General features: G+C 39.9%; 1 protein-coding gene across 1 annotated transcript; it reads right to left on the bottom strand.

The window, feature by feature from the left end:
• Nucleotides 1-4,884: 4,884 nt before the first annotated feature.
• Nucleotides 4,885-17,109, bottom strand: ca12 (carbonic anhydrase XII). The gene is made up of 9 exons (XM_030765311.1): nucleotides 17,067-17,109; nucleotides 16,284-16,304; nucleotides 11,518-11,697; nucleotides 9,381-9,523; nucleotides 7,113-7,208; nucleotides 6,941-7,004; nucleotides 6,603-6,760; nucleotides 6,219-6,345; nucleotides 4,885-5,498 (listed from the first exon to the last, which is right to left on the bottom strand). Exons 1-9 carry the CDS (start codon nucleotides 17,107-17,109, stop codon nucleotides 4,885-4,887), a joined length of 1,446 nt encoding a protein of 481 aa, XP_030621171.1.
• Nucleotides 17,110-17,671: the final 562 nt, after the last annotated feature.

The raw sequence follows: 17,671 nt of genomic DNA, 5'->3' as shown, positions 1-17,671 counted from the left end.
ACGCCAGTGTGAAAGATTTATGCTGTTTGGTCCAGGTTCTCCTCAATGTGAACTTTCCAGATTTGTTTTTGAAGACTGAAGTTTCCTTAGATATAGGAAGAATAGAATGAGCTATACCCTGGAAATTTTCTCTTTTTTCAGCCCAGGTGTGAAGCCATCTGCTATGTTCTTTTCCTCGTCTCTGTTGGATCTGAAAGCAGCGCATTACAAAATGTCATGAAATATACACACACACACACACACACACACACACATATATATATATATATATATATATATATATATATATATATATATATACACACACACACATATGTGTGTATATATATACACACACACACACACACACACATATACATGCATACATATGTATAGAGAGAGAGAGAGACACACACACACTACATATGTATAAGTGTTGCTTTTGGGGTTGAACTGATGTTTGAATTTAAAATATTCAAGGCATTTAAGATAGATAAGAACACTTTTATAAAACTGTGCAATGACTTCTCATGCCATCTGTGTGTCACGTGTCAGATATAATGCATTCTGTCTGTTCCATATACAAAACAGAGACATGACGTATCAAAAGAGCATCATCATTTAAGTCATCATAATGCTTTGCTTTGCATTTGCTGTGACGAGTTGGCAGATGAAGCCCATGGCATGAGTATTGCTGATGCTGCTCTCACTGTGAACTCTAAAGTAATTGGTCTGTATGATTCAGTTAGGGAAAAGAAAGAGATTGACTGTCAGTCACGCTGATACTGACACACTGTGAGTCTGCTAGTTATGTGTCCACCAGTCATAAACGTCTTCTGTTGTTAAAATAAAGTGACACATGAGGGTTTTTGTCTGACAGACATCCATCTCTGTCTCCACATTTGCTCTTACTTTGCCAAGTTTAGCTTATAAAGTTTGGTGATTATGACCTGAGGTTGACTTCCCAGCGGAAAAAAAGGGGAATAAATAAATATGCAAATACAATAAATAAAAACGACAAATCCCTGAGGTTAAAATTCACACATTAAAAATTCATACATTAATAAATTTAGATTTCCTGTTTGTCCGTCTCACTTTGTCAGTTAATTTTTTTTTTTCCATTTTAAAGAACTCGAGGGGAAGTTATGTGTAGCAAAGATATAGACAAGATAACAAATATCTGTGCCAAAGAAATCTGTTTAGTAAAGACGAAAATGATCACATATACCAAGCTAACATGCTCTACTGCTCTAAGTAGAAATGTAGTGGCACTAACACAGCCCTGAAAATGAGGAATCATATTTCTGAAACAGTTCCCACATACCTTTTCTTCACAAGACACCAGATGAGTGTCACAATAATGATCAGGCCCATAACTGTGGCCACCGCTATAGAAACCAGGAGACCTGAGAAAAAAGAACTCAGTAGTTAACACCTATGTGTGCATTTGTGTGGGTGTGTAGCTGTTAAATTATTGACAGTTTATTATATAACTGCAGAGGAGACAAGAAATAAAAAGTTAGCTGTCATTCCAATATAAACATCTCATACTAAATATAGAAAGTTCTAATCACTGAATCAACAAACGATCACATACATGCAGTTGACTTCTCGGAAAAATGTTAGACCTTCTATCTAATAATGTAGTGTTATGGCACAATATAAACACCCTCAACAGTCAGCTTCTTGTTAATGTTTTCTTTAAGATTTTTAAAAAGGATTTCTCTGTTTAAACGGTGAGCCAGCAATGTCTTTTTTTAAAGAAAAGAAAAGAAAAGAAAAATCACAAACACAGTCCTCAGACCACAATTCACTCAGCATTTGAGATTTGTCAATTAGCTGGGCAATTTTACTAAAGCAGACATCCGAATAGTCAGAACAGTCTGACAGGAATGCTGCTCATCTTTCCCTCAGAACTTTGTGTCTTTACTAGAGTTATCTGACTTACTGGGAGATCCTGCTTGGTAAAATAGCACCAGATGATGCATGAAACAACAAAACGACAAGCATTCAATGCGATCAAATGAAAGGGACAAAAACATGTACACAAGACATCAAGAATGAAGCTAGTAGTTCTGTTTTGAGATTTCAGTCATGTTCAGAGAAAGCCAGTCAAATATAGAATTAGAGATCAAGGTTAGAAGTCAAGGATAAGTCCAAAATGAGTCCAAAACATGATCTGTCTATACATGAAGATGGATGAAAAAGAGCAATTACGTTGTGGGCAAAAAAAAGGAAAAAAGAGAAGGGGTCACCGTGATGCAGTTCAGTAGCCAGACGTCACTTATTTATCTTACTCATCTCTGGGCTCATGTGAGGTTGGCGTGTTAGTATGAGGCAACACAAGCCAGTTAGCCAGGGGTAAAATAGCAACCATGCAGACATAAACCCACACCCACTCATACACAGACACACACACAAAGACACACACACAAACACCCAAGAACTGCTGGTGTTGCAGAGTACAACATACCCCAGCTTATCCAAGTAAAGTCACCTTAGATGAAAGAGAGAGAGAGAGAGAAGGGAGGAAAGGAGATGCAGTGTCAGAGAAATGGTAAGAACAAACATACATTTTGCATACCGCGCTAGACATAGAAGTGACCTCATAAAACCATGCCTTCAAGTAGGAAAAAGACAGTGTTAGTGTGTTCTCAAACAAAGCCATAATCTAACTCTGTCACCAGTAGTATTTACCATATAGAACTCCTTCAAGCCAATGTTGGCCAATATATTAGAGAATTTCATTCTCTATTATAAACAGTGTGAGATATATAAACTCTTTGGTAGCAGGATCATTTGAGATGTAATTGGCATTACTTTGAAAATGATGCTAGTTATCAGTTGATGTCTTTGTTCACAGAGATCACTGTACATGGCATTACACTGCCCCAAAATCCTGAGAGAATGATGGGGAAATAAAGACAAGGCTGTCCTCTGTTAACACATAACCCTGTTAACAAGTGCCCTCAAATATGTACAACAACTTTTATCATAATCCTCAAGAATATCAATAAATTAGGTTTGAATCCTTCATTTTTTTTTAAATTATCTATCACGCTCTGCACAAATGATGCCATATTTTCTGTGCAGTAGTATAGTAATTCAATATTTGTTAACTATTCATTAACTGAAATAAAAATGACTGATTTACAATGGCTTTTTACATTGACTTTTCTGTACCCATAAAATGAGAATGAAATTTAACAATGGATATTCATGTAACACCATTCTCTCCTAGGAAAATAAAAGAATTTGTTTGTGCCATACCAATGGTGAAAATAAACACTGTTAGAGTTAATATGCTTTACGTAATGTCTTTATTTTTCCATAGGATCAAGAGATTCCACATAAAAAAAATCTGTGTCAGCTAACATCTGCTTTCTGCTCTAGTCTGGAGTCATACCTCAAAACAGACGCACAGTCTGCTAAAAAAAAATGCAGCAGGATTGTTTAAATACTTAAGTGTTTTTTGATTTATTTTTTTTTTCAAATTCATGCTAGACTACCCTTTTCCATTTTGCAAGGTCACAACCATTTCAATATATAATTATTTCGACACAGAACTGACATTTTCCCAATAAAATGTAAAAAAAAAAATCTTGCCAGTAAAGGTTCTTTTCTTTGCAGTCATTATATATATATATTTATAACACTTAAATGCTCGGCTTACATGGTCCTACGCAAGCCAGACATGCAAAGGCCCAGAACAGATATGGCCTTGTCAAACCCAGTACAGAACAGTTTACTGGAATGCGAAAGGCCTCCAAAAATCTCTTTGTTAAAAGAATGGTGATTGTGTGAAACGTTCCAAAATCCACTTGAAATAACAGACCATGCAGTATATTGTATTCATTAATGTAAACAGTCTATCATATGAGCAGCAAGTCTCAGGTCTTCAACTGTATTTTAGTACTGATGAGCATGTGGCATCATTAGACAAACAAAGGCACAGACAGAATTACTTCTATCCTCCATATAAACCTATGGTCTGAGCCTAAAGAGTAAACAGAACCAGAGGAATGTTTTATTAGATTCTGAGTCATTTCAAGATTCTTAACTGTTCTCGCAGAGTATGGGCAAAGACAGTGATAAAAGTGAAAAAAAAAAACAGTTGAAAGAAAAAAAAAAGAAAACGACATCATTTACAGAGTTTGAGACAGTATTGTTCAAGCAATGGTAGAGAAGAGACTGGGTCAATCATGTCCTTACTTTGGAACATCATAATTTCAGTTAAAGCTGCTGTGAATAAAATCTAACCACTGGTTGCAAAATGGTTACTTTTGCATTGGAATGTCTGACTGACTGACTGAAAGTGTTTTTTGAAATTTGTTAGGTTTTTTTTTTTTTTTTAGACTTGTTTAGAAAGCACAGTGAGAGATCCCTGGAAGACTTTGTTTCGCTGTTTATTGTGTCGGTTTATGAGTCAGTTTAATTTTTTTCTTTGTGGGGTCTTACAGTGCCGTTTATTAGAGTTTAGTTTATTTTTCCTGAGGTCTGTGAAGCTGTCTGTACGAGTCCTTGTGCTTCCTTGCCACACTCTGTTTTGTGATGCGTTAAATTCTTTTGTGTACATGTTTGTAGGGAAAATAAATGTCACTGCTAGTGTTTTGTTCACCACCCTTAGTATCCCTCCACCAGCATGGTAAGGGGGGGCTTTTTCATAAGCTTAACATTGGAAACAGCTCATGAGTTTTAATTATACTGTCTCTTATTTGATTATGCAGTTGCATCACATAGAACTTCCAACTGCCATGCTACCGTTTGTAATATTGCTACAAGTCCCAGTATACTGAGAGAAAACTAATAAGGTATGGCCCTGTTTACTATGGTCAGTCAGTCTGTCTTGGAGTATATCTGAAACGGACACCGAAACATGAGCTGTGTTTCTGTCTGAGGTGACCTCTAATCCTCCCGTTCTGCATGCTGAAATCTGTGGCTGTTGTGGACCGTGCTCTGAGCATTGTTCAGCTTTAAGCCTTGTGGTTGTATCACAGGCCTCTTCCTTTGCCCAAGCGTGGCTTTGGTCAGAGACTGGTACAGTTCAGTTGCCTCATCTGAGGGTCTGCCATGGAGAAGCTGCCTGACGGTTTGGGGGCTCAGATGGGATTTGCAGTCCAGGTAGCTCTTGAGATTCAGCTCAAGTGAAGCAACATCCCTCAAGGTTTGGATTAGCTTGTCTTCAGCGTTAAATCTTTTCAGGTGATAGGAGACATTCTCCTCCAAGGAGACAAAACTCAGACTACTCTTCCTCACATAGCGGCTAATTTGAGGATTCTTCCAGATAGAGGGATTGTGTTTCTTCTGCTGTTGCTGCTTCTGTGTGGCCTGACTCCAGCTGCGATGACTCTTCTTGTTTGCCTGCTGGTTTGCTGCGGAGGCCTTATATGTATCCATCGGCAGAGGCTGGTGGAGGCGTTCATCAGCCAGGTCTGCTAGGTCACCCAAAAGCAGCTGATGAATGACTTTCCTTCTCTGGACAGGACAGGACTCTGTGAGAGTACCATGCAGCCCTCGGCCTACACAGACACAAGTTTAAGAGAAATCTTCTGTCTCTGACTTGGACTGCTTTCATGGCGTTTCATGGACCAGGTTTAACAAGCAGTAGCGATGCAAGCCATAATGCAAACCAATTGCGGCTAGCAGATAGACATGCATGTCTTCAGCCTCAGAGGAAATATCGGTGTGAAGCAAAAATGACGGACAGAAGAAGGAGGCCGGGCAAACATTTTGGCAGATTGAACACTCATACAAAGGCCAAGTTTATCTTTCATAGCCAAGCCACTACATCTGGTGAGTTTCCCTGGCGATGACAGCAGCAAGAGAACTTTTCTCACACTAAAGCACATAGCACTGAGCATGTATTTCTGTGGTGAACCACCACTGCCTAACACCAGGGTACATAAGATAGAGTCACATCCTTAGAACTATCTAATTTTGAGTTTTAACATTTGTTCTGAAGAAACAGTGGGGCTCTTTCATGGAAGAAGGACGTCCATCAACACAGTGATTAAAGAAAGCGGTTCCACAGGGTGGATGTCTCATAGTTTTTAAGCAGCAACCATAAGCAGGTGATACTATACAAGCAAAAGCCAGCCTGACAGTCCGAATAACCACTGAGTTCGCAGCTTCGAACCACAGCCCAAACTTTGTCTAAAAGCCACATTGTCTAAGCGTTGTAGTTTAGCCATCTAATAGCTAGCACAGCATGGCAAGGCTGCATGCAACAGGGTACTTACCCTCCTGGAAGGACACCAAGACCACTCTGTTGTCCATTTGCTGTGGCTTCCGGTAGTTTCCGGCGAGAGGAACTGAAGCAGACTCTTGTGCATGAGAAGAATACACTGTGCTTGCCAGTGTCTGGAACTGTGAAGACACCGTGACATCAATAAAAATAGACAACCATCATGGTGTCTCTTACACTCTTCTGCGTCCCTCTGTTTAAATTTAATACTAGTCTAATTGAGTCTGATTTGTTAATGAACCAGTTTCATAAAAAGGAACAGAATTAATGTTGGTTGTTTGACCAGCATTATGTTGAATCCTTGCCAAAGAAATTAGCTTTCTTACTTGTGTTCTAGCCATTGTGAGCTGTAACATAGCAAACTTATTTTCAGACAGACCTGTTTGGGTGAGATGGTGATAGGTCTTCTGAACACTGTCCAGAGGACACTGGGGTAGCAGGGTGGTGTAGTCAGCGAGCCATCGTAACGATAATACTCATCCAGACGGGACGGAAGCAGCTCACGGATATTGAAGGCTGGAACCTGCAATTTCTGATCTAGCAGGTCAAACACAGACACATGGCATTTTCCAGGAGGAAAAGATTCAAATTAAAATAAAAAAAAAAACATAATAGATGATTTTACAGTAATTAATATTACCGTCTGTTACAGACATGTTCCAGTATATTGCAGATGTATTCAGAGAGACAGTATGAAAATGAAGACTGAAAACTTACCTCTGTACTTGATACCATTGATGTACTTGAGGAACTGGTCAAAGGCAGGATTGAATTCACCCAGCTGTGTCACAGAAGTATTAGAATGTTTCTGTCCTTTATCATCATCATCATCATCATCTTCATCATCATCATCATCATTATCATCATCATCGTTATCATTTTCCCTTACCTCCATCAAGACTCCCAGCACTGCCAGGCCATCAGACTTGTCCATAGCCATAGAAATGTTGGGATATTTATCGGAGTTGAAATGCACCACATGCATCTAGAAAGAATTTCGAATAAATAAATAAATAAATAAATGTGTGATTATGTGCTGTAACGCAATTAATCCTCAACTTGAAGGTTTATTTTTGTGGTGTTGCACTGTTAAACATTTTGTCTTCAAAACCACACTTGCTGTAAATAGATTCTCTGGCAGACAGCTCTTTACGTGGGTGATAATGGATTTGGAGGTGGGAGGTGTTATTCTAGATACTTTCACACTTAACTCAAGGTTAAGGACTTACGCTGAGGAGCATACCAATGGAAAACCAGCTTAGGTAATTTGACACAATTGCATAAAAAAAAAAGAAAATGCGTCCAGTGGCTTTGCTAGCGTTGCTTCGGGGACGGCAACTTTTTGATGCTATGTACTGGAAAAGACAGTTAAAGACTGGGTGTGGACCCTGTGATGGGAAAACGGGGGACAATTCCTCTATTTCTGGGAGCTGGGCATTCGAACTTGACTTAGCTCCTTCAAGGCAGTGCAACCTAGAGACGTAAGTTTCAAGGAAATAAACGTGTGGTTTGGGAGTCTGGAGACAGTGGAAAAAGCCCTCCGGATTCAACGTGTACCGAGAAACACGCTGGACCAGTTACAGAGCTCTCACTCTCTCCGACCTCCCATAGTAGGATGAATGGATGAATAAGAGAGATAGGTTACAGCCTAAATGAAGTAGCGGACAGCGACGCAGAGAACAGCATCATACCTTTGTCCGTAACCATATATGAATTGTTTTAACACAGTGATCTAAAGTCATGTCTCATTTCTTTAATTAAGAAAAAGTCTTCAGTTAATGTTCTGTTCAGATGTATGGGAATATGATCAAAAATAGATGATGGGTTTGGCATTATTATTCTATTATCCACATAATTATGCCAGAGACATCAAACAACACAGGCAGGATTTCTCAGTTAGTTGGAAAACTTAGTTTGGAAGTTAGTTGGGTACCATAAGCCAGAAATCAAGACTGTCCTACAGAAATGCCCCTTAGCTGTTCTTCTATTAGAAAGTTTTCACTTTTAGCCAAATGAGAAAATGAACATGAAAATATGCAAATATTTGTGATAAAAATATGTCTTTCGGTTTTACTGAAACTTGAGTATTGTAATATTGGCTCACTGCTTCTCAACTTTGCATAATGAAGTTGTTTACTGTGGTAAACACATAATGCATAAATTATTTTTGAACAACCATATGATTACACAGTTGCTAAATTAAAACAATAAGTGTTATAATAAATACATAATAAATATCCATAAATGAATTTCTCATTGTAAGAGAGGACACATATGTGAATAAGAGACCCAGTAGGCTTGGTGAAGTTACTGATCTTACACATGCACACAATATGAATGTATGTAAATGATGTACATGAATTTGCCTCTGATCCCTGTGCCCACAGAGACACTGATGAGCACACAAATGCCTGTGTCCTCTGTCCTTTAACTGTGATTGTTTAAGATTCTAAAAGCAGTCAAAAGTTGTCAGTAAAACACAGGGATGAGAAAACCCCGCGTCCGAGCCGCAAGACCAGACGCAAAATGAGCAGTCAGTTATGATGCAGAAAGGCGCACCCAGCTGTCTCTGCCTCTACCAAAGGGTGTGTGCTTTTTTCAACTATTTGACCTACAGAAAAAAAGGGCAGTGCTGTTGGTTGAAATCTTTTTGAGATAGTCTAGTGGCACTCTCAAACACTTTGGTCGCGCATGTCGCACACAACTTGTCAGACATCAGTTCCAGAATGGTCCGCAGGATGATCTGTTGGCTTATTTTTGGCAGGGTGACAGTCATTATGGAGTCTTACATCAGGCTGTGTTACGTGTGAACAGTCAGGTACTATACTGTATCACAGCACGCAGTAAGTGAAAACATATGCTGTCATGCTTTTAGATGAGAGATGACATTCAAATAAGCTCCCAGCATCTTGGTTTTGCATGTTTGAGTGTGTTCGTGTTTTGTGCTTGTGTGTGTGTGTGTGACTCACAGAGAGACTGAGAGAGAGGGAACTCTTATAATTAAGAAAAAATCTCCAGTCCCTCAGCTTAGCAAGAAGCCAAGTGTTTGCAGTAGCATTTTTTGGGAATTGATAACTGATACTTTGGTGTGCTTGCGTGCATGTGTGTGTGTGTGTGTGTGTGTGTGTGTGTGTGTGTGTGTACACATGCGCTGTACCTCTGCTGGATACTGTTTGCCATTTATGGTGTGCTCAGAACCTGAGGGGAGAGTGGAGGAGCCCCAGTGGAAGTGGAGCTGCGCAGCTGAGTATCGCTGAGGCAGGCTGGAGATGTACATACTAGAGGGCAAGGAAAGCTGAACTGCAAACATAACACACACACACACACACACACACAAACACACAATACCACCGGTATAAGAAATGGCAGGACAAACCTCCACATTGAGATCATAAAACATAAGTGTCACTAATGCGTTCCTTTGTGGTCAGTTGCGGGGAGTGTCTGAAGCCCAGTCCTGAGGCTGAGATTTGGACAAATTCACAAATTCACATCCGACCAAGAAGTTCAAACCACTAACACGGTCAGAGTGCCTGTTTTTTCATGAGAGACATTTATGTACCCTCAGCTCTCCCCCTTGACCAGATTACCTCTGCATACAGAGCTGTAAATAATGTAAACAATGCATAATGTAGCTGGAACTTAAAGGGAATCACATGGTATAAGAGGAAAGGACAGAGATGCATTTCTGTTACTCAGCATTTCATGTCTGAGTTCTGCATTTTCAAAGGGGGGATTAAAAAGGAAACGTCTTATAGGTATGATACGTGAGGGTCTTCTCAGAGCCGTCAATGGTGCCGTGGATAACAGTGAAGAGATTCATCCCAGAGACCCCTCAGATTAGTGAGAGGAATGCTGACAGAACCCTGGTGAGGATCACTCTCCACGTAGGTTTTAACTCAAAATCTTCTCGACGGTTTCAGAAGTGCAGCTGTGCTCTGGGAAGCCACAAAACTGCAAGCCGCCTTGGTCTTAACGCACTGCTACCCATATGCAATACAGAGAGGGCTTCAGCAGAGGTCTAAGAAAGTACAGCCTAAATCATTAGCTCTTTACACAGTTAGTCACACAGAATTCTCATACTGTTTTGCCCACTGCGTGTGATGGAATTGCTTAAAATGTGTGCTATCTGACAACATATGAGAAAAACAACACCCATTAAAAATCTGTGGAGTCAATTGTAAGACTCTTGTTTTCGCATTACTTCACATTACTTGTTGTCATATTACTTTATGTCTGTGGAGACAGACCTTAGTTTAAGAACAAGTCTACACTTGAAACATGACTAAAAATACAACTGAAAGAACCACTAAGTGAGGTAAGACATTATTTTGTAGTTTTGGCATGTTACCTGCGAAGCTAAGGCTCCCCCATACTTTTCCCGACCAAAATATGTGACGATAGATACTTTCGAGTTCACGGACAATTCTTATAATAAGTATGTGATTACCGAAAATGACTGTGGTTCACATACAGAGACAGTCCAACTATCATTTTCTGTATCCTGACCTAGAAATTAAACTAGAGAAAAGAAACTGTTTCTGGGAAGGTGGCATATGTCCCTATTAGATTAACATGAAACAATCCACTAATTACACCATTTATAAAACAACATGTTTCCATTTAGACTGCACCAAATCTTATTATATGACATATTAACATTTTCCAGTGGTTTCAGGACCAGTGGCATCACTGAGACACCCTGGTTATACAACACAGACATGATACAACTACACACCCCTCTTTATCTTAATGTCTGACACATTCCTTCATTTACAGAACACTATCTTCCCCAAATGATATGTTAAAAGAACGCCAGTTAACAAGACTCCATTAAGTAAGTAAATGTTTAATTGTATACCCTGATTCTTAAGATAACATTCCTGCAATGTGTCGAAGAATTTTCTTCCAATAACACCTAGAGGGTGGTATGGAATAAGAAGCTCACACACTGGTTAACGTTCTCCACGATGAATAAGAACAATGTTTTGATCCACGTTTTGAGTCTTTGTCAGAACGAAGACACAGCTGGGTCAAGGTTTTGTCCTGTTTCATGTATATGCAGTGGAGGACATTAACCAGTGTGAGGATTCTTCTTGGTTCTTATCATTTACCTCAATCCAGCTCACACAACTAAGTCTTTTGGGATATGTACATAGCTTTTTGCTTCAAATAACAAACTCTATGTGTAATATTTGCCAACGTAATTTGTACATGAGACTGATATTTTGCGACCATAGCAACCATTGCAGTAAAAATACCCCCATAGTAACTTCAGAGAAAATGTCACCCACCGGAGTGTCCATTGTTTCCTAGTGTGAGCTGCTCACTGGAGGACAGGTTGTAGTTCTGAATCTCAATGGGAAGCAGGTTTGGATCATACTGCAGGAAATCTCTTTGGATGTCAATGGGAGACTGGAAGGCTCCCCCACAGAATGGATAGTGCTTGGACCAATGGTGTTCTCCCTCTGGCCCTGGATCCAATCAAAAGACAAATGTGGAGACAGCAACAGAACCTCCTGTTTCACTCCTGTCAATTCAGTATATGTGATTTTCCAGAAGTCAATTCAAACCCATGCATATGTCTACACCAAACCTCACTTTTTCAGTTCTCTGGCTGATCTCACAGGCAATGTCTAAGTCTAGCGCTGGCTTTTATTGCATTCAGAATGCATGTATCTCCATTCAGAATGAAACTTAGCCTACAACTAGGCTTAATCCCAGTCTGGAAAAAAACTAGTATGACTGTCATGAGATGAACATTAATTTTGCTGTAATTAAACCTGTACCTCCAATCAATGTATGCGCTAAATGCAGTAACATCATTTGTAGACATTACAACACAATGTGCAAAACCAACCAAATGACAAATACATGAAAATTTCCTTGATTGATCATGCCACTGGTTTTGCAGAAGCCAAACAAAAATTGTGCACACAGTTGTTGGTGAGTCAGGCCTTTGGTACACAAGCGGAACTCCGTTCCTGCACACTAAGCTCTGACCTGCGTGACGTTGGTTTCTGAACCCTGCAGTGGTAGCAGTCTGAAGTAGAGAGTGTGAAGAACAGCCTGCAGTTAGTTATGCAACAGTAAGAGGGAGAGAGAGAGAGAGAGAGAGAGAGAGAGAGAGAGTCTGCTAACTATTCCAAATTAAAGGTCTGAGTAATTCGCAGTTTACCAAAAAAGCCACATTATGTTGGGCAGCCCATTTGAATCCTTTTGACTTTAACCATGGTCATTTTTATGGGTTCTTGCTACTGCCTACTGGGTCACTGACATAAGCTGGGACTCCAACCGTTTGTTCTATGATGTCTGATGTCAGTAGGTGTCAGCTTCTGTGAAAAGACATGGGATTCACTTCAAAATGTTTAGAGATGTGCTTCCAACATTCGCAGTGGGACCACTTCCTCCAACACATGCTCATTTTTGCTGCCCTCATTCAGTCCAAAAGAATGGAATGATTCTCTCTCAGTTTTCTCAGTGGCAGTGTTCAAATGCTTTCTCTCTCTCTCTCTCTCTCTCTTTCTCTCTCTTTCTGCTGGCACCGAATGCATTGTAGTAGCTTCTCTAAAAAAAACCTCAAAAACATTGATTTATGTGTAGCATCTGTTTATTATAGTCCCATAACCTCAAACAATAACATTTGTGTCATTTAAATTTGACATCTACAAGGCACACCATGACTGATCATGAACTCTGCTAATTTTATGTGAAACAGAAGGAGTTCACATTTACAATCAGCTGTAAGGATTTTGAACTACAAAAGAAGTATGGACATTTTGGTTCTGTAGTGTCTTGAAAGCATATCTATATCTAAAATCTTGAGACGAAATTTTCTAGTTGAAACTTTGAGGTGTACTTGATGTACTAAAAATACAGCTGTCTGTCAGATGAGAAAGTCCAAGTCAATACAGTGTGAATCCAAAACTCTTTGTAATGATGAGTGAGCAAAATGGGCACTGTTTCTCTGAGATGTCCTGCCAGTCGCCATAACAACGCACAATGCCTTATTTGTAAACAGCAAAAAACAAACAAACAAACAAAAAAACACAATTCAGTTATATATGAGAGCAGGTATCCATTTTGTATCACTCTTGTAGCCAAATTCAGCTTTGTTTTACTCTGTGCTCATTTTTGTTGGTATGACATTTAAGGTAATTTTCAGACTGTAATGGCTCTAAAGAGTAGAATAGCAGGGATCCAAAAATGTTGATATGAAGCCTCAAAAAGAAACAGGAGAGCGGAAGAATTCCTCAGAGAATGCTTGAGTCTGGATAGCCCTCGAAAAAGTGCCTTTTATAAGAGAGACAGAACTTTCATTGAGGGAAATTCACAAACTTAAGGCTAGGCGATGCATCGTTATAAAAAAAGAAACAGCATTTCTCTTAGGGACACACGCAGCTCACTGTCCAGTTCATTTGCTGGTTTAATTGGAACCAGTTTCGCCACTACAATCCCAGCTGGCGCCTATAGCCATCCCCTGGGATTCCCTGGCATAACTTGACTGCTCTTAACCGTTGGCACCCAGTTACTTAGTCATGAGAAGTCAACGGCTTCAGTCCTCAACTCTGTGGTGAGAAATTATATATTGTTCTCCAGCCTGAAGCTAGAGCAGCTGACATTAACAAATATGAGGTTTGATGGAATCTGGCACTCTAAAAAAGAAATATTATAAAGCAACAATGAACAACACATGAAATAAACCTGCCCTGCAGATGAAGCTGTGGATAAAATTACATCATCAGACGTTTTTGCCTGGCTTATCATAAAGTCTTGTCAGAGAACATCTCTGACTTCTCCACTGGTTTTTCTAGGGGTATTTCAGGTAGATGGTATACACACCGAGAAAGTAGCTGCTGCTGTGGTGGAGTTCGTTCAAATATCAGAACCCGGGTGTGACGCCACACTGTTCTTGATCTGTTTTTTTTCTTCTGACTCTAGGCAATGAGAGCTCTGTCATCACCCTGACCACACAGAGAGCTAGAGAGGCAGCTTGACTCAGCTGGAGTCAGCAGAGAATGCCAAAGGTTTTGAGGGCAAAGCAGTCACACAGAAGAAAACATGCCCCGGCGACATCTGACGGGAACGAAGCTGATAGCCTTACTGCGTTATCGAGCATCCTTTTATCTGTGGGGCTGGCTATCAACATTCAGCTAATTCTCAACCCCTGTGGTCAGCCTCTGTCTCTGTCACATCACGCACAACCGCCCCAGCTCACTTCATGCTCCACACTGGCACAGTCTCTTTCTGTTGGCTGACTCATATTCTATTTAAAAACTTACCGTGCATACCCTGAAATGATTTTTAAAGAATCAGCAGTCCGGTAGTAACAGCATCCTTTTGACATCACATCAAACAAAAAAAAAATTGCCAATTTTGATTTTAAATATGACCATTTGCTTCATTAAACTGAAACTGATGATTGAAAAGCAAGTGTTGCAACAAGTCGTTTCACTCTGTGCGATAACAATGTAGAGGAGAATAAAAGTCAGTTAGATAAACCGTAGCAGCTGACAGCACCGTTTTGCAACACCATTGAAAACCACAATGAAAATTGTGTCACAAATATAACTCACATGACAAAAGGGGGACTGTTTTAGAGATGGGAAAATTACACTAGCGTACAATAGGCCTAGTCCAGACGAGACAGAGCATGACAAATTAAAGAGAGCACATTTACCACTACTTTATTATAGACACATATTACAATAAAAATGTCAGGGGAACAATTCACTTCTCAAAATAAAAATCATTACAACTGGGTCTCTATCACATTATCTTCTGCTTTGTTTAAATTGTTTGCCAAAAATAAAAGGTACCTGCTTGAACTGGGCATCGAAAAAGTTTTTGTCTTGGATCTCAAAGACTGACTCCACTGCAAGGAGTGACAGTACCACATATGAGGAACCAGTAGCTCAGTTTTGATAAAGAACTTCAGTATTACATTTAGATGGGGGCAGGGAAAACACCTGTGTTGCAATCTAATTCCAGAGCTAGAACTAAGAATTCATTCCATTCTTTAAACACCCTGTTGCTGAGGATAGAAACACCTTGGGCTAGTTTAGCGGGGGAGGATTTCTTTGATTTTAATGTAAAATCTGCTAATTACCGGAAATGTTGTGAGACACTTGACATTTCTCATACACCCTGAGATGTCACTATTGTTTTGTTTAAATGTTAAGAGTTAAAAATGAACTGATACATTATATGTTTACTCATTCTTTAATTTGGGACTATTGTGACATTCATATCTGAGAAGTATTGTATTACAATGCTCAGTACGTTTATGCAAGAGCTTGTTATAATTTAAGTGACTTCCTCACACAGCCAGAGAGGCAGAAGCCCAGGGCGCTTCACCAGCACACGTGACCTGCTGCTACTGCTACAGCTACGAGCAAGACCCCAGGCAGGAATCACATGCACAGTAAAAGGATAGATTTCAGGTCGAAGAGGCAGCATAAGGTCAAATCATGGTCAAACTCCTAGCATGTGGTCACTTTCCTTCAAGAGCTACTCATTTTTATTGTGAGTGCCAAGCTGTGTCCACTCTGGAATGGCATACTCGCAATCCTGTCGATAACAGTTCAAGCGCTGGTCTTAGAATAGGTCGTAGTCAGAAGCATGGAAAGCGCAGCTGACTCTCTCTCAACTTCCAGGACTCTGTGTGTTCTCCTGAACAGTGTGTTCTTCACATGTTCCTCAAGAACTATTTAAGGAATTAAGTCTTTGCAAGCTCTCATGCAGTGAGATTTTTTGTGTGAGTGCGTGCGCGCGTGTGTGTATGCATGTATGTGTGTGTGTGTGTGTGTGTGTGTGTGTGTGTGTGCATGCGCGTGCATGTGCAAGAAAGAAAGAAAGAAAGAGAGAGAGAGAGAGAGAGAGACAGAAAGAGAGAGCAATGGGTGCATCAGAGGTTATGCCTAGAAACCTGAGCCTGATATCCACATATACACCTTATGCACCGGCTTTCCCTGTCATTATCACAGAGAACACATATCACTTATCCCTTGTGCTGGATACTTCAGCTTGCCTAAACCCATGCAAACCCATGTGTACTTACCACTATACGTCCATTTGACCCCTGAAAGAAAACAAACAAACAAAAAAGCTGTAGGATTATTTTGACACTATTGCTGTCCATAAATGATAGGGTAACAGAAAATCTATCTAATGATCATATCTAAGGATAGGGGGTGCTGTAAGTCACATCTAATTAGATTGTATCAATAGCAGTAGACACTTAAAGCCCTAAATCACTGGCAATAATGCATTCCATTGTAGACCCGCCTGAGGCAGACTGAAACCTGCTCTACTGGTCAGTGTCAGCTAATCCAGTCAATACTTCCCAAGCTCTCAGAATGGGGGAAAATGCTTTTTATGAAACTGCAATAATCATTGATTATCACTGGCACAGACAAGGAAGGTGATGATATCCTCGCAGCTTAAAAAACACCGGATTGGCCCACACCTGAGGAAATTCTTGTCTAATGGGCTTAGACTCACAACTGTGTCTTCATAGCAGATTCAGTCAACACTCGCTGACCAGGCATAACATGCAGAAATGTAGCTATTCAGATGCAGAATCTTTATACAGCTTATGCAAAATACGCTTTTTGGGATGAGGCTAGAAAGGAACTGTTAATGCAGTATTAGACATTTTTCTCCAGCAATTATGCAGAAAACAATTATATTCTTAATATGTGCTGCCTCTGTGAGCAGTGGGTCTTATGAACAGGATGTTGTTCTGAAGCCCCTAGGGATTTGCCACACACACACACACACACACAAATGCACACGCACACACACAGACACACACACACACCCTTTCGTTCACAATACACACCCAGCCTCTCCCTGCCTCTGCCTTGGGGGCCGCTGTTTCCCATTCAATCTTGCAGCTCAGATAGGATCCTGAGACATGATAACAGTATTGCATAGTACTCAACAGAGTACACTGACAGGAGCTTTCAGCTATTTATCTATGAACCCCTTTTTTTTTACCATTTTATAAAGACAGAATCTGTGCAAATTACACATTTTACTGTAGATTTAAGACTATGGCACGTCCATATAGTACTCATATGACAATTGATTTGCTTTATGCATTGATATGTGGAGTGATTTGCTTTTATTTTACTGATTACTGATTGTTTCAAACGTTACTGAAATGAGTGATGACTCATGCCTAGAACTAACGTGTTTGGCGTAAACATCTTTCAATATTATTAAACTCTTTCCCGCCTTTGCAGACCTGCAGTAATCTAAACTGGATGCCTTCTCTCACAACCATGTCTCCATGGTTACTGTAAAAAAAAATGTAGTTTAAATATCAGATGACAATATCACAAATCTTTCTTTCATATCAAAATATAATTAACTTAAAATATGTTCATGATGTACAGAGCCGTCATCTCATTCTCAGATGTAGAAGTAACAACACAGAAAAAA

This window comes from Chanos chanos, chromosome 2 (genome assembly GCF_902362185.1).
Source record: "Chanos chanos chromosome 2, fChaCha1.1, whole genome shotgun sequence".
In the NCBI taxonomy this organism is placed as follows: domain Eukaryota; kingdom Metazoa; phylum Chordata; class Actinopteri; order Gonorynchiformes; family Chanidae; genus Chanos; species Chanos chanos.
The sequence above is the reverse complement of the archived record's forward strand: the minus strand, read 5'-3'. Positions and strand labels throughout refer to the sequence as shown.